The sequence below is a fragment of the Canis lupus genome, chromosome 29, assembly GCF_048164855.1.
Source record: "Canis lupus baileyi chromosome 29, mCanLup2.hap1, whole genome shotgun sequence".
NCBI lineage: Eukaryota > Metazoa > Chordata > Mammalia > Carnivora > Canidae > Canis > Canis lupus.
Genome location: NC_132866.1, coordinates 5773750 through 5799780, shown reverse-complemented (window position 1 = coordinate 5799780; position 26031 = coordinate 5773750). Strand labels below are relative to the sequence as shown.

At 45.3% G+C, this 26031-nt stretch overlaps 1 protein-coding gene across 1 annotated transcript in view; it reads right to left on the bottom strand.

Annotated features, from left to right (window-relative positions):
- The window catches only part of ADAM12 (ADAM metallopeptidase domain 12), a 329912-nt gene that overhangs the window by 274755 nt on the left and 29126 nt on the right, over positions 1-26031 (bottom strand). The window contains exon 2 of the mRNA XM_072804906.1: positions 15174-15310. Coding sequence (XP_072661007.1) covers positions 15174-15310 — 137 coding nt within the window. The remainder of the gene's footprint in view (positions 1-15173; positions 15311-26031) is intronic.

Below are 26031 nucleotides of genomic sequence, written 5' to 3'. Positions count from 1 at the left end.
CCACGCCCTTGACCTCATCTGACCCAATCACCCCGACAGCTCCACCTCCCAATGTCCTCCCGGTGGGGGTCCAACCTGCTGGCTTTGGGGAAACACGAACGTGCAGCAGGTAACACCAACCCCAAACCGGTAACTTCTGAGGGGAGTCCAGGACGATGGAGACAAGACGAGGCAGGTGAGCAGGGCTCCGGGGCGGGGAGGGTAGGAGTGTGTAGACGCTCTGTGCGGAGCGGCCGTGGGGCCTGGCCTCGGGGGGCGGCGTGGACGCGGAGGGGAGCAGGGCCTGAGTAGGGCAGCGGGCTCAGAGCAGGGGGACGCACAGGCCCCGCGCTTGAGATTGGGGCTTATTCTGAGGGAAATGGGGAGTTGCTGATGTTTGTTTAAGGTTTTATTTATTGGGGGGAGGAGAGAGAGAGAGAGAGGGAGGGAGAAGCAGACCTGTCTATTAGGGAGCCGGATGTGGGATCGACCCACATCCCAGGACCCTGGGATCAAGACCCAAGCCGATGGCAGCCGCTTAACTGACTGAGCCACCCAGGTGCCCAGCCTGATGGTTTTTAAACACTTCTAAGACTTGGTCAGGTTTGTGTTGAAGGGTGAGCCTGAGGGGCCAGAGAGCGCAGGATCCACCACGATGCCATCAAAAACCAGGTTTCCAAGAACACCTGGTGGCACGGGAAGTGCAAATGACAGCGATGATAAACCCAGTGAGCCTCAGCATGTGCAGAGGTTCAGAGAGGTCGTGTCACTCCCCTCCCTCCCCCACCCCATAAGCAGCAAGCAGTCACCTTTGAGGGCCTCGATGGCGGGGAGGGGTCCGCGGAGAACAGCAGTCCCTCACCAGCTCCCGCTCTGGTCTCCTCACAGGCCTGGCGCCTGCTCTCCATCCCTAGCGTAACCCGTCTAGTGTCCTGCCACCACTTTCCCCCCTAAAAAGGATGCTCTATCTCCAACCGCTTCTAAAACCACTGCCCCAAAGGTCACTTGACGTGTCCAAGCCCTCGTGGCTTTCCACTGCCTTGGGAGTGGAGCCCCAACCTCTTAGCGTGACATTCAAGGCCCTGCTTCACCGCAAGAGCCCAGGCCCGAGAGCGCCTCATCTGCACTAGGTGTTGTCACCCGCGTAAACAAGTGGAGGACGCTCCACCCTGCCACCCCGAGCACGCGCAGTGCAGAGCGTGGCTCCAGTCTGGGCCGCGACCCCCTGCACACAAGGAGACCGAGGACGGGGAGGGTCTCCGCGGCCTGCCTCCGTTTGCACAGAAGCTAGCACTCGGCCCTTCCTGCCTTTCCCCCATAGGCTTCAGAGACCCAGGTCCCCCAGCCTCAGATGCTTCAAATAGAACAGTTACATGAATTTGCTGTCCCGGCCTTAGAAACTTCTCGAGAGGAGGCGCCTCTGAGGTTGAGGAGTGTAATAGGCCCATTCTGTGTGTGCTCGGGTTCCGGAATCTGCAAACACGGGCAGTTGTACCTGGGAACGTTTCACTGAAAAATGGACATGTGCTGGGGGTACTGACCTAACTCAAGACATACATTTCCAGGCTTCTGGACATTTCTTTTATAGGAAAAGATCTTTGAAGCTGTGCCAACTCTCTTCCCCAACTGCCAGCTCCCCCCAACCCCAGGTCAGGCTTGCTGGGCCCGAAGAGCGTCTCCGTGTGACCGTCCATATAGCCAACAAGAATGCTCTCGATGGTTTGCATCTGACTCCAGATCGCACCTGGGTGGCTCAGCAGTTGAGCGTCTCCCTTCGGCTCAGGGCATGATCCTGGGGTCCCGGGATCGAGTCCCACATTGGGCTGCATGGAGCCTGCTTCTCCCTCTGCCTGTGTCTCTGCCTGTGTGTCTCTCATGGATAAATAAATACAATCTTTTAAAATACAAAACGTTGCCTTCTCCCCTGAGGCCGGGAGGCAAGCAGGTGGACGGAACCAGGATCCCTCCGTCGCCAGCAGCAACCCAGACATGAAAACAGCAGGACTGCAAAGGCCTGTTCGCTGGGCTCCAGATGAGCAGCGACGTGGATGCAGGAGGCCGGAGCCGGGCCGGCCCACAGCTCCCGGGGATCTGACGCATTGCCACGGATCCCACTTAAGACGCTAAACCCAGCAAGAACTTCTGGCAGAGCAACCACATTCCTATCAGCTGAATAGGCACAACCAGACATTATATGCCCAGCGGGCTTGTTTCAAACTATAAAAGAAGGGACCAGATTTCAAAGGAGCCACGATAGAACTCTCTACCCCTCGTGGGCTCTCAACTCTTCCTTATGTTTGGGCTTCAGGAGCTGACATTTCCTAGAGCTCCGTCTGAGCGAGCTTCAAAGTAGTTCTGAAAGGAAATTGCTGGGTGTTATGCAGTTTTTTTTTTTTTAAGGGCAAACTATCTCCAGCACCCAGCCCAGGGCCCGGAACTTGAGGGGTTTGCAGTAACTGTTTGCTGATGAAATGAGTAGACAGAAAGGAGTCCAAGGAGAAGTGGGATGATGTTGAGTCAGTAAAATTTTTCCCCTCAGAAGGGATACGTCACTGCTGTTAGATGGAGCTCTGCTGGATGGTGCTGGTTCCTGGCTGGGCCACCAGGCTCAGCAGCTGGGCACCCGACCACCCCTGCCCCTCAAGTGATGCAGAGCTTAGCTTGCATAGCTGTGCAGGGCACCCCCAGTGGGGTACTCAATAAGCATCTATTGGATGGAAAAAAGAAAGAAACTGTGAAAGGTGTCAGACTGGTTTCAAATGATACAACGTCCTCCCAATGACAGGTGCATTTAGAGAGGTACACAGCACATTTCATTTTATTTTTTTATGATTTCATTTGAGAGAGACAGAGAACACGAGTCGGTGGGAGAGGAACAGAGGGAGAGGGACAAGTAGGCTCCTCGCTGAGCAGGGAGCCTGATGCAGGGCTGGATCCCAGGATGCTGAGATCATGACCTGAGCCGAAGGCAGACGCTTAACCAGCTGAACCAACCAGGCACCCCGCACATTTCATTTGAATCATTTATATTCCTTTTATGTGTTTGAGAAAAAAATGCAATATTTTAAGCACGCATAAACTGTTAAGTGTGGCTGCTTCTATAATTAGGCTGAAATCTTTCATGTGGATCATGGGTGACTGATGTTTGGGAAACATGGATGTGAACAATGTCACCTGCACAAACATAGCCCTGCTAACCCAGCAGTGATGGGGAAGTGCATGCATCACGTCTCTGAACTGGGGCTGTCTGCCCTCATACGTTCGGGGTGTCCTCTGTGAGATGCTAAGGGGCTAAGACATGCCAGGGAAGTCCAGGGAACAGAGGCAAGCTAATGGTTCCCGTGGGAATGGGGAATCCTAACAGACACAATCTGCAACCCTGGTCTCATTAGCTCTGTGCTCTCACCACCTCTGTTTCGGGTTTATGACCATATCTTTAAATTACATGCTGGGAAAATTAGTAGGTTCAAGCAAAAGACCCTTAGTACCTTCAGTGAGTAAAAATCGCATATGAAAATGGTTTCACCAGCTGAATAAAATCATTTTGTGTGCCACTTTTAGGAAAAGGTCAGATTAATTTCCAGTAATTAGCAGAAAGGCAGCCTGGAGCCATGGGTCGGCTCAGGGAATCTGAAAAGCCAGAGTTAGGTCAAACGCTAGAGAGTTGGGCATTAATTTTTTAAAATGACATTTTAGGGAAAGGAACTTAATGTTTAGCTTTGATTCTCAAGAACTGATTTGATTACTGAAAATAGCCATTCTTCATTTTTGCTCGTACAGGTATAGCCGTAAAAAGCCACATTCCTGGTATATTTTGTCTTATAGAATTTTTTTAGAATGAAAAATATTGTGTGAAAAGGCATGGTATGCTTTGGTCATGACCTAGAGCTTGAAGTTTGCTTCTTTCAAATCTAACAAGAACACACACATCTATTTCCTTACTCTGTCAACTGAGAAGACCAAGAAGTGTCCCTGCAGTACTGGCGAGCACACCCAGAGCCCAGATCTTGATGACTAATACTATTCTCCGACGAACCAGGGCTCTGCGGAGAGATGGCTGATTTTAAGGCTTGTGCAGGAAATACAGAAGATGGACCTGAGGCTTCCTGTAGTGACAACACACATTCACATAAACACATGCACAAACACATACACACACACACACACACACACACACACACACACACACACAATGGGTATATGTCAAAGGGACACAAAGCCAACTGCAGGAGCTCCCGATGGCCAAAGTGGAGACAATTTAAACAATAACATAAATAAAATAGTATTGGGGGCACCTGGATGGTTCAGTCAGTTAAGTGTCTGCCTTCAGCTCAGGTCATGATCTCAGGGTCCTGGGATCAAGTTCTATGTCAGGCTCCCTGCTCAGCCGGGGAATCTGCTTCTCCTTTGCCCTCTGTCCTCCCGCCTTGTGCTCTCTTGCATGTGCTCTCTCTTTCTAATAAATAAACAAAATCTTTAAAAACTAGATCAATAAAATAGTATTGGATTACAGCTTAAAGTATAAATATCCACGAGCCCATCCTGATATGGATAAGGAACTGAATAAGTAAGTCTGTAGGAAGAGTAGAGAAATCTCACCTGCAGGAGAATTATAAATAATTTATGTAGCTGCTTCACCCTCTTGGAGGTGGAGCATAACTCTTCTGTGCGTGAGATGTGCACAGTGACTTCCTTCCAAAGAATCCAGTATGGAAAGGAGATTAACCTGGCAAACATGACCCCAGCCAGACGATCAAGGTCAACATCAACAGAGATAAGTCATGTCGAAAGTACTTGCTCTGGTGTAACAAGAATGGTACTTTATCGCTGGGATCTTCTCCCCAACATTGAGAGGTCCAGCGCAATCATAAGAAAGATATCAGACAAAGACCAAATGAGGAACGTTCTGCAAAATCCCTGAGGAGTACTTCTCAAAATTATCAATATCGTCAAAAAAGGAATCTCTAAGAAATTGTCAGAACCAAGTGGCAAGATATGATGGCTAATGTGGGATCCTGGATGGGATCTTAGAATAGAAAAAGGACATTAGATTAAAAATCAGAAAATATAAATAAGGTAGGGACTTCAGTTGTAATAATTGCCAATATTGGTTCATTCATTGTGGCAAATGCACCATAATGTGATCAATAATGGGGGAGATATTGTGTGAGGCATAAGGGGAATCTGACCTAGCTTTACAATTTTTCTATAAATCTAAAACTGTTCTCACATAAAATACTTTTAAAATCTTGCAAGAACAGATGTTGAGAGAGGGAGAAATCAACTTTCCTTCATACCTGTCCCAAAGCTCCAAAGGGCAGATTTCTGCAAATACATATAGTCCTGGGAGACATACATTTCTTTTTCCCATTTACATGTGGTGCCCATCATACATTCTCAGTAGATAGATACTTCCCTTAATGGGGCAAAAAGTGGTACTGGGGAGGGGTTGAAAAATCTTAGATATTATCATGATTTGTATCCCTCTAGAGCTTACCTCTAGTTAACAAATCTTATTTCTTAGTATTTAATTTCTCCCTAAAGAGAAATATAAGGTAATTTGAATTTAATTAAAATTAATTAAAATTAAATATTCTCCTTAGGCAAGCAATAATGAAAAAATGGTTATAAAATACTGGTGTATACCACTCAAAAACACATACCTTATGCTTACAAGGAAGCATGCAAGAAATGGGGGCGTCCAGAGCATGTTAAATCCATGAAAGAGGAAAATCTCACACAAGTTCGGCTGTTTTTAACGTGATTTTACAGACTTGGTTTCAGGCACTCTTGTGATAGATTTTAAAAGATTTAAGGAAAAATGACATTTTTTAAAAAATCTGAATTTCAAACTTTGGTTGAATGAAGAAGCATCAACACCAACATGACTGTTTATTGAACAAACTAGGATGGAACCCATCTCACTGGTTATATTGTAACTTGTGAGAAATTCCAGAGTAAACGCACAGGTGAGGCCTTCCTCAGCCTTCACATGATGTGAGATTATTAAAGGCAACATTGGTACATATTAAGTCTCTCTTGGGAAGGTATGCTCTTTTTAAAAAAAATTTTTAAAGATTTTATTCATTTATTCACGAGAGGCTCAGACAGAGGCGGAGACACAGGCAGAGGGAGAAGCAGGCTCCATGCAGGGAGCCCGATGTGGGACTCGATCCCGGGACCCCAAGATCATGCCCTGGGCTGAAGGCAGATCCTCAATCACTAAGCCATCCAGGCATCCCAAAGGTATGCTCTTTTAGTCTAAACTATGATTTAAAAATCATTAGCCTTTCTAGAAATTTTTCTAGAGGCGAAATGTCCTCCACCCCTAAACCTTTTTCTTTTAGTGAAAAAGTTCAGGCTAAAATATAAAAATAAAAAAAAATAATGATAAAATATATCATTAATTGTTACAAATGTGCCATACCAATGTAAATATGAGTAACAGGGAAAGCTGACTGTGGGGTATATGAGGCTCCCTGTACCATCTTTGCAATGTTTCAGTAAATCTAAAACTACTCCAAAGTTACTTATTTTAAAAAGCACAGATCTCTTATGAAGTATTTATTTAAATGTATTATGATCGTTAGTTCACTAAACTGTGAGCTTCTCAAGGGCAGATGGAGGCTGAACTTGACCAGGACCTGGAATGCAGCAGGTACCACAGGAGTTTAGAGATGAATGCTTGAAAAATTGAAAACAGAATTCATCAGACTCCTTTTCTCCTAATATCAAGCAATGGCATGCCCTACCTCTCAGTCAAACATGGAGACTCTTACCCAAAAATTATAAAGAAAAAAAATTATAACTCTGTTTAAACAATGCAAACTGCTCTACCTTCTAGCATTACCTAAATTTGTTTATTTATATTTGTTATATATTTTTAAAAGTCCCAGTTCAGGGTATCTGGGTGGGTCAGTGGTTGAGTGTCTACCTTTGGCTCAGGGTATGATCCTGGGGTCCTGGGATGGAGTCCCGCATCGGGCTCCCCATGGGGATCCTGCTTCTCCCTCTGCCTATGTCTCTGACTCTCTCATGAGTAAATGAAAAAAAAAAAAAAAAGTAAAAGTCCCAGTTCCATGATGCTATAGATCTGGTGAGGCAGGAGGTATGGGGAGGGGGGTTGCAGAAACTGTAGGAGACCTGATTCAATAGCCAATTTGAAGACAAATGACTTAGAGCTTTGCTAAGAAGTCACAAGAGAGGGACGCCTGGGTGGCTCAGCGGTTGAGCGTCTGCCTCTGGCCCAGAGCATGATCCTGGGATCCCGGGATCGAGTCCCACATCGGGCTCCCGGCATGGAGCCTGCTTCTCCCTCTGCCTGTGTCTCTGCCTCTCTCTCTCTCTCTCATGAATAAATAAATTTTAAAAATAAGTTGCAAGAGACAAATGAGTTAGCAGTGAGCCACGTGGGAGTGCAGTCCTGCTCCACGGAGGGGCGTGCTCCCAAAGCCGGGGACACAGCTGAACCAGGCACAACACTTTGGCTTGTGTCATCCTTTTGTGTGTTGTCCAAAGGGGAGGAGTGCACAGAAAGGCCGAGGAAGGAGACGGGAGCAGCTCTCAGGTCCTGCTTAAGAAAATCAGAAGTGCTTTGGTGGCATCCCTGACGGGAGCCTGCCCTCCAGGCCACATGTCTGGGGTCCGCATTTATGAACCATCCTGATACAGGGGCCAAGGGGAAAGAAGCTAAGGATTTTCCCAGGCAGCAGCAGAGCGCTGTGGAAGGAACACAAGACTTCAGAACGGGATGGACCTGGGCTCAGGCGCCAGACCTGCTACGTCCCATTGCAACTTGGGTCATGTCCACAGCCTGGCCTGCGTGTACAGAGAGTACCCACCCTGCAGGCCCTGGGGGTAGGGGACACCCAGTGGGAATCATCTGCAGCCTGGCCTGTGTGTGCACACAACACCCACCCTACAGGCCCTGGGGGTGGAAGGCACCCAGTGGGAATCATCCGCAGCCTGGCCTGTGTGTACACACAACACCCACCCTGCAGCCCTGGGGGTGGAAGGCACCCAGTGGGAATCATCCGCAGCCTGGCCTGCGTGTGCACACAACACCCACCCTGCAGCCCTAGGTGGGGGTGGGGGGAGTGTGGCACCCGGTGGGAATCCTCTGCAGCCTGGACATCTAGTTCAGCACTTGCACACTACAGGCCCACTGCCTGTGAGCTGAGGATGGTTTTACATTTTCAAATGATTTAAAAAAATAATAATTAAAAGGAGACTATTTCAGGACACGTGAAAATTATGTTAAATTCATAGAGATGTCCTGGAATGCAGCAGGTATGATAGAGAAGTTTTATTAGGACGCGGCTGTGCCCGATTGTTTGGGTGTCCTCTGCAGCCCAGAGGCCCTGGGACCCACAGCTGAGTCTCTGTCGGGCTCTTCGCAGAAGGTTTACTGGCCTTTGGTCTAGCTCCATCCGAAGGCGAAGGGAGGTTCTGAGTACGTGTCCTCAGCCCTCCCAGGTTCCCCCAGCGCAGGCTCTCAAGGGCAAGTTTACACCTCCCCCTGCCCCGAGGGACGTTAGGAGTTGACATGTCTGGAGGGAGGGTGGAGGCCAGGGATGCCGACCAGCCTCCTGTACACACACAGCACGGAACCAGCCGGCCTCCTGGGCAAGGTGCCGAGGCTGAGGATCCTGCCAGAAAGCCCAGAGTAAGTCACGAGAAAGGAAGGAGGCTGACACTTAATGGAATGAGCCAAGGCTGTGGTGTCAGGCAGCAAGATGACCGCTAACACCTCCTCTACAATGAGGAAACAGAGGCTCAGTCAAGGCCTGTCACTGGCCCAACATTACACAGCAAGGTAGAGGCTGTGCAGGAGTCTGACTCCCTTCCAGCATGTTCCGACAGCTTTCTCCTTCCGCTATACGTGGCACCAATTCTTGGAAATGGTTGAGTTCCCAGAGATACTGGGGTGCCGGCTCTTCCCTGTCTAATCCCTCTCTCCCAGAGGGGTGAGCATGGTCCTGGCTGGGCGGGTTATGTGAGGCCGAAACAGGAGCCACCTGCGTGCCCATTGCACCCTCCTATGTGCCCACATAGTCTCATGGGACTGTCAGGCAAGGCAGGGGGGCCCAATGGGAGTTAAGTGACTGGGAGTGGGAGGTACAGACCATCCTAGGGACACTGCACGGTCTGGAAACAATACATTTCTTAGGAAAAGCTTCCCTTTGGATACTTTAATAATTACATTCTTAAGAGGAAGCACTGTTGGCCAGCTTGCAGGCTAACGTAAGCTCAATGTTCCCTAAGTGGGAAAGGCTGCCCGTTGAGCTTACTCAGCCCAGAAGCAGATGCGACGAGCTGGCCTGCAGCAACTCCTACGACTAGAATCATCTCTTAGAGAAGGGGAGAGTCATTCTGTATAGGGCTGGCCATGTAAACCCACCCAGACAGAGTCGCAGGACCCGTCCCAGAACAGAGAGGCAATGTGCGGAGTCATTCCAGATAAGACATTAGTAACCACAAAAGTGAAAAATGTAGCATTCAACCAAGCTGTAAAAGACCTCTGTGATTTAAAAGCCCCTAGAGTTGCTAAAGGGAGGTGAGCAACATCTAAAAAGTTACGGTAGTTGGAGAATGGTTTGCAAACTCTGCAGAAACGGAGAGGCTCCCAAGGCACCCTCTGGCATTTGAATAGGGTGCAAACGTTGGTTTTCATTTGCTCTATCTGCTGTGGCGGCAGTGGCCACCTTCACACCAGTGAGGGACCCGGGCTCCAGGCACAGAGGAAAACTCAGAGCCAGTCAGCAAAGGCGGTGGCCTCGTTCCACTAGGTGCCAAGCACCGCATGAAAGGAGGAGGGCATAAGGCCACTGCCCCCGGGGTGGGGGCACAGGTTGGTGGAAGGACTAGAAGCATACAATAGGAATGGGAGCACAGTATGGTCTGTGGCCAAGAGCTGAGTCCCACATCATGTGAAGGGAAGGACAAAGCCAGCGCACCAGGGGGCAATACCTAAGGCGGAGTCTAAACTGATTCTCAAAATGCCTTATGGTTTTCATGGTTTTCAAAGATAGACATATATATATATATATATATATATATATATATATATATATATATTTGTATTTGAGAGAGAGGAGGGGGTTGAGAGAGTATGTGGGTGCAAGAGCAAGAAGAGGGGCAGAGGGGAGAGCAGGGGGCCAGCAGACCCCACGCTAAGTTTGGAGCCCAGCCCAGGGTTCCATCTCCTGACCCTGAGATCATGACCTGAGCTGAAACCAAGAGTCAGATACCTAAACAGCCGAGCCACCCAGGCGCCCTTGCAAGCTCAACCTGGCCCTTTCTTCTCTCTAGAATGTTGTTTCTTGGGTTGAGCATAGTTGAGCTGGTTTTCTTTGGGCCCTGCTATAAAATGGTATCCAGCTGAAAGAACTGGCATTGCTCTCAGGCTGCAGGCAGCTTGCCCTGCAGGAGGCAGAAGGCCCCGAGGCAGCAGCAGAGGCAGCTGCCCCCTCATGTCCACCCCTCCCGCTCCGTGGGCAGATCAGGGGATGTGCATCTGACCTAACTTTGTGTCTGCAGCATGTTTGTGCCGTGTGCACAGGTTCCATCTGCGGGAGTCGAGTGTGTGCATGGCATGACTGCACATCACAGAGATGGGTGTGGCTGTGAGGACAGAGATGCAGGTGGGACTAGTTGGTCTGGGAAGCTCAAGATGAGCTTCACGTGAGACAGGACAATTTCAGCTGGGGCTTTAGGTACCAGGGACACAGCATATGGCAATAGAGAACGTGGTGTATTTAGGCAGTGGGCTGCCTGGGAAGAGCTTGATGGCTGGGAAGTGGGAGTGGGGCCTTCAGCATCAAGACAGCCCAGCCTATAAAGCATCTTGGGCATCATGCAAGGAACCTGGCTTTGAAGCCAGACATCATAGGTAGGAAGAAAGAAAGCGACGGGCTAGATCTGTGTGGTAGACAAATCACCCTGCTTGCATTTGTACAATGTCTGACGCGGAGAAAGACGAACACGACACGGCAGGGAAGGGCCATGTGTTAGACGTGCTGGGCCAGTGGACTCAACCTCATGATGATGTCTCCGACCTCATGGTCTGAGGGGAAAAGGGGGATGATGATGATTTTATCTTCTGGGAGCTATTAAATATAGAAGAGAAGATGGAGAGGGAGCTATGTCCACTATGGGGCACAACATATTTACAATAATTGGGAACTTTCAGATGGAGGCACCGAGAATCCACTGGAAGTCAGGACCGAATCTCAGAACTCAAGGCCAAGTGAGTGATGTGGATTTTAAGTCCACATATGTCAGAGGACACATGGTGAGGCCCGCACATAAAATGTGCATGACAGGGTACTTCCCACACAGCCAGACCCCAGGGGTGGTGGCCAGTGCTGCCATTGTCATTCCTGTGGGCAGCCCCCACCCCCTGCTGCTCTGGGGGACGGTGAGGCCATAGAAGGGAATGACATGGCCGGTGGGGGCCCTCAGTCAGAAGAAAGCCAGTGGAAACCGACAGTTAAGGGACAAAGCCATAGAGAGGAATAGAAAGCAAGAATTAAAAACATGTGAGGAGAAACGAGAGAGAACAGGGTCTGGGGAGCCCCAAGCAAGTGAGAGTTTCCAAGGAGAGTGAATCAGTGTCAAGATAAGTGAGATAAAGAGTGAAGGGCATGGGCTGGCTTTGGAAGTTGGGAGGCTACCTATGACCCTGGCAAGAGCCGGTGCTCTGACGAAGGGCTTACTGGGGGTGGGAATGCAGGGGGAGGCGAGCACCGGATGTGGAACCCCACGAGAAGTCTCCCTGGAAGGGCTAAAGCAGATGGTCATTCAAAGGGAAAGCAGGGCTCCTTTCGATGCGTGCAGCAGCATCTATTTGTGCCACGTTAATTAGCTGCCATCTGATGTTTGATATTTGAGACCCACGATATTCTAAGGGAAGCTTTGGTTTCATGTTCTAATCCATCTGCCTTTTTATTTTCCATTTCGCACACTGTTTCCATATATTCATTCTCATGTGAGAAAGCTGGAAATTTCCTGGAGCACTCAGAGGCTGGGCCCAACGGAGATCATCTCCCGATGGAGCCACATCCTGACATGTGTTCCCCGGGTCCAGGGTTGATTTTTTTTCAAGACGTGAAATTGGAGAGGGGTCCCTAAAACACTTTAAACTTGCAATATCACCTTACACTTGCATAGTGGGGTTTTGTTCCTGACGTATTTTTATAGCTATTGTTTCATCTCATTCTTACCATGACCCCAATGGGGAGAAGAAGCAGATAAGCTTATCCTCACGTTTTAGACCAAAATGACAGCAAGCAAACACCGGAAGCTCTCCAATGTATGCAAAGTCACATTCTTTCCCATCCTCTGCTCTTTCAAGTAAATTATCAGTGGCAATGATGGCTTGATTCTTGATTTGTAATGGGCCTAATAATATCCTATCCAGATATATTTTAATCACAGGGCAGGGAGAGGGAGAATGAGAGAGAGAGAGTGTATGTGACAGTACTTTTGCCGAAATCAGCTCAGTCAGGTTGACCAGCATTCCAGCTGCTTCCACTAGAGCTGTGGTTCTAATCTCATGGGCTCATTAGAATCCCTTGGGAGCACTTTATAAAAAAAAAAAAAAAAAAAAAAAGGAAGATGCCTGTGCCATCTCCAGTACTAAATTAAACTCTCAAAGACTGGTTAAATAGAAAGATCCAGGAGAGCAAAGAATAAAATAGCAGGGCGGAAAAGCAAGAATGTGTATCTCAAACTATATTCTAAGGTATAGCAGGCATAGTTGTAAAAAATAATATAGTCATTGATGTATGTTTTGCATACTTGAGGATATACTCTGTTAATAGAGTTTAAAATTAAAACGTTGAAAAAAAATAAAAAAAAAATAAAACGTTGACCGTACAATTTGATAACAAGACACGCACATGCACACCGTTAGCCAGAATCCCTATTCTCACAACAGGTACACACATCTACCTGGTGGAGGATTGTGGCACACTTGTGCAAGCATGACAACAGCCACTGACACGTACCCTTTCTCATGTAGGCTCGTAGTGGTTAACCAGCACACATGTGTACACATCATAACTACAGAGCCATAATGCTGATCCCATGAGCCCCGTGGCATTGTGACAAAGTGCTGTTCTCCAAATCACCTAAGTCCCTACTTTCTTAAATAATAAATAATCTTAAATAATCTTAAATAATCTCAGTAACCTGGACTTATGTCGGTGTGCTAGGCGTGTGCCTACTACGTGCACGGTTTGGAATGGGAGACAGAATTGCAGAAGAGCTAAGACAGTCATCAAATAATAATGGTTTTCTAAGTTTTCTATAAAGATGGTGCTGGCGGCCCATAAATATCAGGCTGTAAGCTTGGCAAGAAGCAGCTGCGCCAGCGTGCTCCGTAATGTCTACAGGATGGCTGGCTGGCAGGAAGGATAAAGCTGGAGGTCACAAACCAGAGCTCACCTGAATTGGTCCATTCCAGGGACATGCTGAGAACCCTCATCAGTTTGTTACTCTGATACAATCCCCAGGTGGGGCTGCCAGATAAAATACAGGACACCAGTTAAATGTGGATTTCGATAATGTTCCAAATACTGCATGGGATAGACTTAAAAAAAATTCACTGTTGCTGGTGGGGAGGTGGAGGGAGGTGGGTAATTGTGTGATGCGCATTAAGGAGAGCACTTGATGTAATGAGCACTGGGTGGTATATGCAACTGATGAATCACTAAATTCTACCTCTGAAACTAATTTTAAAAATTCACTGTTTATCTGAAGTCCAAGTTTATTTTTATTTTTTTAAAGATTTTATTTATTCATGAGAGACACACACACAGAGAGAGAGAGAGAGAGAGAGAGAGAGGCAGAGACACAGGCAGAGGGAGAAGCAGGCTCCATGCTGGGAGCCCGACGTGGGACTCGATCCCAAGACTCCAGGATCACGCCCTGGGCAGAAGGCAGGCACTAAACCTCTGAGCCACTCAGGGGATCCCCTGATGTCCAAGTTTAAAGGGAAATTCTATACTTTTATTTGCTAAATTTGGCAACCCTCCTATCAGGGAAAGCCCCCATAATGGTTTCCACCACCCAAGAAACTTCAGATCGTTCCATATTGTTGCATTATTCATTAGCATCTACAAATATTTTAAAGATACATTTTCTGAAATAGTATACTTCTCTTTTCTGCATCTATCATATCCTTTCTAATGTTTCAGATTAATGGCACAATGAACTATTCTTTAACGTCTTAAGTCTTCTGGAAAACACCAGCCATACCACCATGAGTGGTTTGGACTCTGTATATTAAATTTGCAATAGTCTCCATGAAACGGAAATATCCAAAAAGTGCAGATCTGGCGTTTGGGTCCTTTAACCAAACTTCCACCCTTTCTGAATGCTCACTTTTAACGGAAAGCCTCCCTAGAAAATAATGATGTAAATCATATTATCATTACTCAAAGAAAGGTGGCCCACTGTAGCCCTTCCAGAAAGCTACAGAGGATTTTCACAATCTCAACTGCTCTTTCAGGAAAAAAAAATCTGTTTTCTATTATGAAAAATAATCTAAAAATAGTTCCACATAACACAAGGACAAAGCCATCTGTATGATCTCTCTGAAGAGCTCATATTACTATAGATTTTTATCACCTTCCAACTGTTCCAACAAGTTCTGAAATTTAAGAAAGTCCTGTAGATTTGGCAGCTAAAAATCATTGAAATATTAAATTTAATCCCTAATATTTCCATTATTTTACATTCAATTCTCTTACATCACAGGAGGCGTAAATCAAATATGTACCAAAATAAACAAAGCATGAAACTGCATTAAAACGCATTACAAACTTTTGAAAAGTCACATTAACATGTTTCTACCAATAATCAATCAATAAAACCAAAATGCTGATGGAACAGAAAAACACCCAGCAGTCGAGTACAACACACAGAAATTGTGTATCTGGAAATGCGAGCCCTGGCGTACGCTTGAAAAATAACTTTCGACAGATGTAAATAACGCTGGGCCACCTATCAGGACTGTCACATCAAAACTGGTCTGTATTTCCTCTTAAGAATCAAGATTTCACTTTCTAAGAATAAAGTCAGCATTAAAATAAAGACAAGAGTTGAACAGAAGAATATGAATGCAGTTAACGTGGTTTTTGAACTTCAGCCATCGAAAGGTCATGAAAATAACAGAAAACACAACTGACCTTTGAGTGGATGCTCTCCGTTGGGTCCCAGAGGTCTCCGTTCAAGAGAGAGATGGGGACTACTTCATATGCTCCTTCCCGGCCCCCTCTTCCGGCCGCATGCATGGAAGGTGCTAATTGGGTTCCCAGGTTCACCCCTGTGTCAAAAAGAAAACAGACCCATTCTTCATTCTTGTCAGGAAGAGTCTGGCATCAGAAACTTAGGGCACAAATGACTCAGCGACAATATTTGCAAGGTGAAGGAAGCCAGGGAAACCGCGTTATCTACTGAGTCACGGTCAGTGTTAGAAGTGATGAATTCTGTATCAATCTAAGCAAACAGTTTTGTGACTTACGCCAAAGCTTATTTTTCCCTTCAAGTCCTGTGGCATGTGCTGGGTGATGATCGAAGTCAAAGTATATAATTCCGTCCTTCACCGAGCAACAAAAACACACAAGTGGTGACTTCTTAAATGATGAATTAATGCTTTGCTTAAGATCAGCTCCCTATTAAACGTCTCGAGGCTTTAGCTGTATTAAGACTAAATCCATTTACTTAAGTCCCAGTGAATCAGCTCAACACAATGCCAATTCTCCTCTCTGTACTAACGGAGGCTAATTTTATATGCTTCAGTGAGTGATTCTATAGACAAAATTAATTTGCCAGTTCAGACTGACTAGACTGGTTTATGTAAAAAAAAATTAAGTCATTCAATAAACTATTATATGATCTTGTTTCTTGGGGTCCTGTCGAACCAGTTAATGCCCTGACACAGGTTCAATTTAGCCCCAATTCCATAAACAATCCTAATGGAAAGTCTAACATTTTTTCTCTTCTGGAGAGTGTATCGCTTTCTCAACAAGTCGGGTAATTTCTCTGGGCTTGGTCTCCTATGAGGTCACGTTCCTGCTATTTGGTGCGACCACAGTATATCCCTCAAGGTAAAGGATGGGAGCAGATTCCCTCACATGTTATTCCCATTTCTTCAACCAGGACTCATAATTTTCAGACCTGAGTCATAATAGCACAGTTTTAAGTTACTAAGGAGTTCACATTTATTGGGCACAAATGGTATTGAAATTTTAATCCTAGACATTTTACAGTTCCCCAAATACTTTTAAATCCACACCATTTTATCATTCTCGATGTGGAAGTCTGCAGTTATATTCAGGTTACAAAAGGATTACTACTCGAGTATTAACTGTCTGACACAGACACTCCAGAAAATTCTCAAGCTGGTCACAAAGCATTTAAAATTCCCAGTTGTTAAGGGACTATGGGAACAGGGATGAGCAGAGAGTTAGGGATTTGGCCAGTGGCAGAGGAGGTGAGTGGGCCCATTGGCCTTGAGGGGCCAGGGGGATGCGAGGAGAGAGGACCATGAGCCACGTGAACAAGGAGAGGAGAGTGTGCATGCTCAGGGCTGGGACGAGCTGAGTTTTTTTAAGGATGAACCTAAGGGATGAGGGTTCTGGCTCTGTCACCAGAGGGGACGGTTCTAGTGGTGACATCTGTGGATACTGGTGGAGGGCTGGATGGAAGTAGACAGAATTTCTATCCAAATAGAAGATGCCAGAAGCCCTTCTCCTGGCTGCAGAGAGGGCAGCCATTGGCAGCATAGAGATTGTGCACAAATGCCCCTTGTCTACTGGCTTGATTTCATACCCCTCATTGTGCTCCCTGGTAGTGCGACATCACTACAAGTAGGGGCTTCGGGGTAAGACCTACCCCGGCACCAGCACCAACTCTTCCACGTATCAGCTGCGGGTCTCCGGTCCAGTTGTTTGCCCACTTGTTGGTTTGTTCACTCGTTCATTTACTCATTCAACAACTATGTATTCCCTGTCTACCTTCTGCAGACACTCTGATGTCTTCCATTCAAAAAAGCCCATCGTTTCTGCTTTGCACTAATGTCGCCTGGGTGGAGACAGCCCCTCTGCCCACACTGCCAGGACCCTCATCTTTTAAATGCAGCTTAACCCCAGAAGACTCTGTTGTCTCCATCCAGGGCATCTAAGAGAGGCACACAGATACAGGTGCCCTCATGACTTACGTTCTTGTATTGGAAGAAAGATGGGCAACAAGACCATTTCAGAGAAGAGTCAGGGGGGTCCTGTGTTATCCTTGCACCACTTCTGTAAAAGTGCAATGGTTTCCAAATTAAAGGTATTTAATATCCTTAAAAATGAGGTGATGGTAGAGTGCCGGGGAGGGCTGCCCTTGAGGGATAGGCCAGGAAAGACCTTTACTTGTTGGGATGGGGGTGCACGTAAGCCCAGACGTGAAGAGGAGAACCTTCCAGACTCACACAGAGCCACAGGGAGAATGAGTCAGCAGAGGGACAGCAAGTACTTTCCTTGTCTATAAAATGAACCAGAGCATGGGGAGGCCAGGAAAAAATACGTGAGAAGCATAGAGAACAACGTCCACTTGTTTCACTGGCATCATCCTCGCCAAGACCCAGGTCTCTTGCTCAGGACTCTCAGTGGGATTCCCCTGCTGGGATTTACCAAAAGTTCATGCTGATCCAGTTATATAGCTCCTGCCGAGCCAGACTATAGAGTGCAATTAGCTGAATATATCTTAAAAGAGAGCAGGTGTGTTATTTGAATTGGACTCTAAGAAGGCTCCGAAATACCAGCAATTATGGAATAAGAATTGGAGATCCATCTGAACTTTCCCCTAAACCAATGAAAACCATGCCATGTGCCAAGAGTCACCGCGGCCAGTATTTTAATCTTTTGAAAAGTCGGGTAAAACCGTTAAGAAAGTGATTGTAAGCATTTAAAAATTTTCTCTACAAAAAACAAACCAATTTGATTATAAGTATTCCTGGCAGTTCTGGCAGTTACATTTCCAACACAAATGGATTGCTGACTTGAGTAGTTAGTCACAAATCCAGTTGTCCAAGGGCTTATTAAATCCAAAACAGGAGTTATGCATCACCCACCACCCAGCCACCGTTGGGGAAGACAGGATGCTTTCTAGGAGTATTCCAGCCACGCAGCTCAAAGACCTAGATCTTGACCCGGCCCGGACACTTGGAGAACAGTCTCTGCATGCAACAGAACTAGCTTGAGAAGCCATAGATCCTAGAAGGAAGGAGATGGAACCATCAGGTCCAGGTCTCCTGGGTAAATCATTAGCATGACTCTGCCAGCAGGGGAGCTGGGGGCGTTGCAAGTCCACAATCCTTGATTTGGGGGAAGCTGAGGAACCTTTGTGGGGCTTCCTACATGACAATCAGGCTGAAGCTTCACAAACCAAATACAAGGAACACTCTTGGTCCTCTGGAGCTTTTTCCTCCAAGACTCTTAATAGCAGAGAGTTATTTACTCTCCTGAAGGCAAAACGCTCCAAGCACTGAACACTTCTCTTTTTACCTACATATTCGGTCATCTTAATCCAAAAGAAGCCTTTTTTGGCTGACTTCTTTTTGTCCAAAAGGCTTTATTTCTAAATATTCCAAGGAGAATTTAGAGGCAGACTGTGCCAGCACTTGGAGAATGTTGTGCAACCTTAAGAAATTGAGTAACTGTGCTCTTTGCTGAGTACAGTATTTATTATCTATGTACATGGATAATGACGCCGTCCCTCAGCTTTTTAATTGGTTGCACAATACCCACCCCCAGCAGTATCTGTAGTCAGAAGACCATTTCTTATGAGCTTTGCTTATGTATTTGTACACTGGTATTTCTTTTAGATGATCCAAATAAAAATTTTATTTGTGCTGCATGGATAGACAGAATAAATTATACACAGCTGTGAGATATCAGAATGTATTTTATGGAGTGATCTTGTTGACAAACCATAAAAACAGGTCCTGAATGACGCGTATATCCAAGGCCTAGAAGCCCAGGGAAAAAATATGACCTTAAAAAATATACAGCTTGCATACATTTTGTTTTTCCAAATATTTGGGCATCAACAAAACTCGGTTGCCTAAATAAAAAAACGTGAATAGCTTATACTGGGGAGGAACTTTCAGCTTTTTTCTTCTGTTGGGGAACCAGATACACTGCTTGCCATTTTGATAAAATGGCCAGTTTGCTTCAGTATTATAGAGGGGTAAAAAGCATATTGGATAATTTGGTTTCTAACACAATTATCTTCTGTAATAATTAGCTTTACTTTCAAGGGAAGTGTCTATGTCTATTTTGCTTTTGTCCTCATCTGAGCTTTTCATCTCCAGACTTGATTGTGGCCAGCCAACAGGGAAGGTATGAGACCCAATTCCACAAGCAAGAAAGACTCTTTGCTGCAATGGCTTTTAAGGTCTTAGAAAAGCCAGTGATGAAGACACCCTCCTCAAAAGTGACTTCGGATTCCCCCCATGTGGCTCACCCAGAGCCTGGCTGCCTGTGGAAGTCCTGCCTCATTCCTGCTCTGGCCAACCCTCCTTTGCCTGCCTTACTAAGAATCACCACCTGACACCCACTGATGGGCTTTGGTTACACACAGGTGAAGACTGATGTGGAGTTCTTTAAGATTTTATTTATTTATTCATGAGAGACACAGAAAGAGGTAGAGACACAGGCAGAGGGAGAAGCAGCCTCCCTGCAGGGAACCCGATGTGGGACTCGATCCCAGGCCTCTGGGATCACAATCTGTCAAATCTACAGTGTTTGTCTGACCAAATCACACTAGTGGTGTGAAAATGACCACTGCCTGTCGATCATTAGGAAATGTCGGGCTTAGGTACCGATGGATATCCAGTCAGGCTGCCCATTAGGCCACTGGGGAAGCAAACCCTGATGAGATTACTAGTCAAGATAAAACTGCAACATCACACCTGGAGTTCTGCCTTTAAAGGGAAACCATTATCAACACCTGTGTGGACCTAAAAGGGGAGAATCGATCCGAGTTGCTCAAAGTAGGATTAAGATAAATAATACTTTTGACAATCTAACTGGGGAAAAAAAATTTGAGGTAGCTGCGGACCAATCTGGGGACAAGGCTCTGGAAACTCATAAAGCATTTTCCTTAGCCCCAAGTATGTGAAAGCTAAAGAAAATTTTATAGAACTGACTGAGCTGCTCCTTATTGCAGGGAAATATGGTGGGAATGCTCCCATAAAGGACGAATCTATTTCCTTGGTTCAGATTCCTACTTGCAATCTTAACCAAATACCAATATCACTTTCATTTCATCTGCAGGCTCCCTGGGTGAAAATTAGGAATGTGATTTTTAAAATGACACAGCTCAGGGATGCTCAAAAGAACCAGGGCAAAAGTTAATCTGAAAAGAGTGATTTCAGAATGGAAAAACCTGAAAAACACTACTTCAAGTCAGATGATCAAGGGCAACATAAACAGCAACGTCATGTTGTCGGTATGTACTTTCATAGGATATGGTAAAAATGATGCTCTAGCTCTGCAGCCTTACTCCCCAAAACCCATGATCCCAGTCTAACCTGAGACAAATACCAACAGAGGTGCGTCCTAGAACATACGTGACTGGCACATCTTGAAGTGGTCAAGGTCATCAGAAACAAGGGTGCTCTACAAAATCCTCAGCACCAAGAGGAGCCCAAGGAGGTAGAAAACTATCATGTGTGATCACCTGCTGGATGGGATGCCCAAACAGAAAAAGGACAGGAGATAAAAAGTAATGAAATCTGAATAAAGTGCAAACTTCAGTTGAAAAAAAGTTAATTTTGGTTAACATCTTTTTTAACCTTAATTTTTGGTTCCTAAGCTATGATAAAAGTACAATATTAATGTCAGATGTTAATAACAGGGGAAAGTGGACATGGGGAATATGGAAATGGATCTATATGATCTTCTCGATTTTTCTATAAATCTAAAACGGTCCTTTAAAACAAAGTCTATTAATAATCACTTTTAAAACCTAATCTGAATCTTGGAGGAATGATGTTATTCTGGAGCAATACAGTGTCAAAAGCTCTGAGATGGCTGGTGACCACGGAAGGCTCCGAATACCAGCAAACTGGAGTGCTTGCCCTTACGGTTCTCATATCGCTCTCTATTCAGGTGGGAGGAAAGACACAGCAACTGCAGTCAAGCGAAAAGCATTAAGTAAGGCTTTCCTAGAGCAGGAGAAAGGCAGAGATATGGGGAATTAGTCGATCCTCAAGCAGCTGAAAGGCCCCCTACGTGTCCCAGATACTCTAGAGAACACAAAAATGACAAGTTGCTGTAAAAACTTCAAAATGTTTGGACGGCTGGCTACAAGGCTCTGGGGGGAGGGGGTACAGAAGGAAAAAGTTGGTTTAGGAAGGTGACACCAAGTGACAGTCACATGAATACTTTGACAAAAGGATGTCGAGGGATCCCTGGGTGGCGCAGCGGTTTAGCGCCTGCCTTTGGCCCGGGGCGTGATCCTGGAGACCCGGGATCGAATCCCACATCGGGCTCCCGGTGCATGGAGCCTGCTTCTCCCTCTGCCTATGTCTCTGCCTCTCTCTCTCTCTGTGTGTGACTATCATAAATAAATAAAAATTTAAAAAAAAAAGGATGTCGAAACAGAACCAGACTCTCTTGGAGCCCAAGATTTTACTCGTCCACACTGGTGGGCTAAATTATCAAGACGAAGCCCAGTGTAAAGAAAGTAGCCATAGTGTCCTGAGTCAAAAGACACATCCCCCACCCATCACAGGCCTTATATGGGTGATCGCGGGCAAGTTGCTCTTCCTCGACACTCAGATCCTTTCTGTGTCCAGGAGGCTATGGGATCATCCATCATCCATTGAGTGAGGCTGATAAGAGGACCAAGTGAGATCATAGATGTAAAGTGTGCATGGGTGCCATTTAGCGTCCTTTTTTGCTCTAAAATCAGTGTTGGAAAGAAATACACTAAAATGCTCTTCCAGGTTTCTTCTGAGTGTTGGGGCTATGAATTCACTGTTTTTCTTCTTTATGTTTGCATGTATCTCTGATTTTTCTATAATCAGCACATACTACTTTTATGATGGATAAACTTTTATGATAAATTAAAAAATTAACTTACAAAGATCAATCATTTGGACTTGTGACAATAAACTAACTGCTTGAATGTTTTACATTCTTACCAGCTTTCCTGGCATCACAGATACACAGACTTGGGCATGCCAGAGGACAGAGTCCATTTGGAAATAAAAGCAATCAAGCACTATGGAACAATTACAATTTTGAAAAGATGTTTTATATGTCATTTCCAAACTCAAAGAAAGCTGATTATAGCTTCCCATAAATGTTTCAAATGGATTCATACCCCAAGTATTCATTGTCTCTACTACACAGAAAAATAATTCTCCGTGCCCACAGTGTACCCTGTTTGCAGGAAGCAAAATCATTTATGACATTAATTTATTTTTATACCTTTTGCTGGTCAGTGGAAGCTAATGCAAGGACCATTTTACAAATGGTCAGACTGAACTACATGATTGTATGGATTATTTCTAATGTTGCTCAAAAACAAATGGCAGAACTAATGGCAAAACCCAAGGCCTTTGCATTTCAAATTCATTTTGCCCTTCATAACAGGGACCAAGACCTGCTGCAGGAATTCACTTGATTACTTTGTGGGTTTGGAGTGGGGTCAGAATTTCTCAAAATTGACTTTGCAAAAAATGGTATGGGGGGGTGCAGGGGGAAGGAATCAGTGATGAAAATCTATACTCCAGGAGTTTTTTTTTTTTCCTTTCTTTTTTTCTTTTTTCAGGAGCCATTTTTGAAAGTTAACCGCAAAAAGAATGAAAACTAGTTTATTCCACTCACTATCATAAATTTAGCAAATGGGAAGTACACAACAGCAAGGGAGTGGTCACATTACACCACTGAGCTACACCGGAAGCTCAGTTCCATCTGAATCAGTGATGAAAATCTATACTCCAGGAGTTTTTTTTTTTTCCTTTCTTTTTTTCTTTTTTCAGGAGCCATTTTTGAAAGTTAACAGCAAAAAGAATGAAAACTAGTTTATTCCACTCACTATCATAAATTTAGCAAATGGGAAGTACACAACAGCAAGGGAGTGGTCACATTACACCACTGAGCTACACCGGAAGCTCAGTTCCATCTGAGGGCACTCTCTAACATCCCCGGTGCACCCACCATCTTCTGCTACAATACACACTGATTTTGCAGCACCTGACCATTCTCTGACCAGGTCTTGCCTTGTTCTACTCATCCCTCTTTCTTTGGCTTCCTTCTCTCCCTAAGGGACTTGAATACCCCCCAAGTCCCAGCTCTGGGCCATCCTCCCTCTCTGTTCTGATCGTTCCCCACAGAACTCATTAACATTAAACTGATGTTGCCCAAATCGATATTTTCCCATCTGGAGAACTCACCCAAGTGCAGTCTGTATTACAACACCTCCTGGGCATTTTAATTCCTATGTCTTGTCATCATCATCACCTCAGATCCAGCATGTTTAAAAATCAAAGGTTTCATTCCATTCCCCAGTCAGGCAACAAACTATTCTGTATCACACATGTCTTGCCAATGCCACTGCCATTCACTGCTCCTTAAGTTCCATGGTCACATGGCTGGGTGATCTGACACAGTCCTTGTCTTATGGCCCATAGTCAACAGCTCCAACGAGTGTCTTTGTGCTTTGTGTTGGTCTCTCTTGTTTTCCCCAAAGTCTCCTACTTCTTAATTGAATCCTTCTAGATAACCTCATCACCAGCCAGTTCTCCCTCTTCCAATCTTAAAGGAGAGGTACAGTTGAAGAGAGCAAAAACCTACAGTGTTGTTTTCCATCAAGGGAATGTGACGTAAATGCCCGAAGGCAGTAGAGAGCAGTCAGTGTGGCTACAGTGGAGTGGATGATGGGATGGAGAGTGATGTGAAAAGCACAGGTGGTAAACAAGGCCTGGATTGTGGTGGGCCTTCCAAGGCAGAGTTTGGATGTTATTTGATTGCAATGGGAAGGCATTCTAGAATACAGTAGTAAGCAGAAACACTGGAAACACACTGGAAACATTCTCTCCACGGAGAGTATGAAGGTTAGAGAAGAATGGATAAATGAGAACCATTCATAGGACAAAAATGCAGTGTTGAGCACAGGTGACATGATCGACAAGCACTTATTGATCACAATGGTGAGCACTAATTGATCAACTGTACACACCAAGCCCCACTCTAACTCTTTAAAGGTTTAACTTGTTTAAACTGCACTACACTCTATGAAGTTTATCTTCATGTAATACATGAGAAAACAGGCACAGGGAAATTAAGCCCATGGTCAAATAAATCATGAAGCCAGGAGGCCAATCCACACAGCAAAGTTCTAGGATCTGTGCTCCGGCCATACTGCATGATATATTAACAATCACTCTGGCCTGGAAACACTTGGAATAAGATTCAATCCTTTCCTCTGTCCTAAAATCCTAGAACTTCATCCCCTGATCACTTTATCTCACTTGCTCTGTTGTGACCACGCTGATCACCCTTCTGACACCTTAGTATACCCAGCTATGTCCTACCTCATGTTCTTTGCATTTACTGCTCCCTCTGCTGAAGATTTCCAACTCTCAAACCTTTGCATGACCCCAAATCTCATTATTCATGTCTCAGCTCAAAAGTTACCACTTCAGAGAAGCTTTCTCCCAACCCAAGATCCTCTCTAGCCCATCATCCCATGCTGTTCCTTTCACAGCAACTTGTAAGTACCTGAACTTGTTTTATTTATTTATCCCTTTGTCTGTCCCTACTTCCCAATCTAAAATCACAAGAGAGTAGGGGCTTTGTCTGTCAAATTCACTGTTATATCCTCATGGGTATGTATTTATTTGTAGACACGTATTTATTTAATGGATTATTACCAAACCAATGAAAAGTTCCCACAGTCTTGGGGCGATCATAATGACATGCGGGAGTGCGTCGGGGCTTGGTTCTCAGCTTGGAGGTTCTGACAGGTGATTTTTAGCTTACCCAGCAATGTCTGGTCCCTTTGCAGGTCAATGCCCAGAACAAACCCACATGTGTCTTATTTATAAGCCAGAATTCCAATTTACTTATTTTTTATGAGAAAGAACTGACAAGTCAACCAGAATCCTCATCTAAGGCATTTTGCTCATTATCTTCCCAGCAGGAAATCTTTGAAAGGCCAAATTAAGATCAGAACCAAGAACTGAGGGACCATTATAGAAATTGTGATCGTGAAAGCCCAATATTTCCTTCTCAAGAGTGTGTACCTGCCATGCTAGCCAAGGGAGAGCTGAATCTCAGCAAGCATGCGGCACACCAAAAGTAAGCAAGCAGAGGCTGATTATTTGAACTTGACTCTACAGACTTCAGGAGCTCTCGAAGGCCAGCTCTCAAATAATTATTAACTCATAAGGTAGTTGCTTCTCATACCACCATTTGGAAGACTTCATCTTCTTTATGAGAAAAATGCACTTTAGGTTTTACCTCAGATAATAGATTATGGACCTGAAACCCCATGTGTGTTTATGAGAAAATATATTCAGAATTCCAAGATGCAACACCATATCCTCTGCCTCATGTCCCTATGACAGGAACTTTCCCTCCCCCTTCTCTACCTGCTGATGCTCAGCTGTAGGAACTCCTGGGGCTCAAGCAGTTAGGGGAGTGGGAACAGGGCAAGACTGGGAGTCTTGGCTTCACAGTGGTACTTGGACACAATAAGGATGGGGGATTCATGGGAATAAGGTAGGGAGCACCTGCCCAAATCCTACTGACCAAGGGAAAAGTGTGGTTATCTGAAGGCAGGTGCCAATAGTATTTTTACAACTGTTGATATTCTAGTTGTTGACTTTGCTGGTTGAATTGGAGGGACCCAAATGGGAATCCTAACTTAGTCAAACAGGATAAACAAAACTATTGTAACACAGGGTTAGAGTCCTGAGTTCAGAGACATTTTAATTCTATGAGATTTGATAAATATTTATCAGGCATACGGAATGACTTAGGG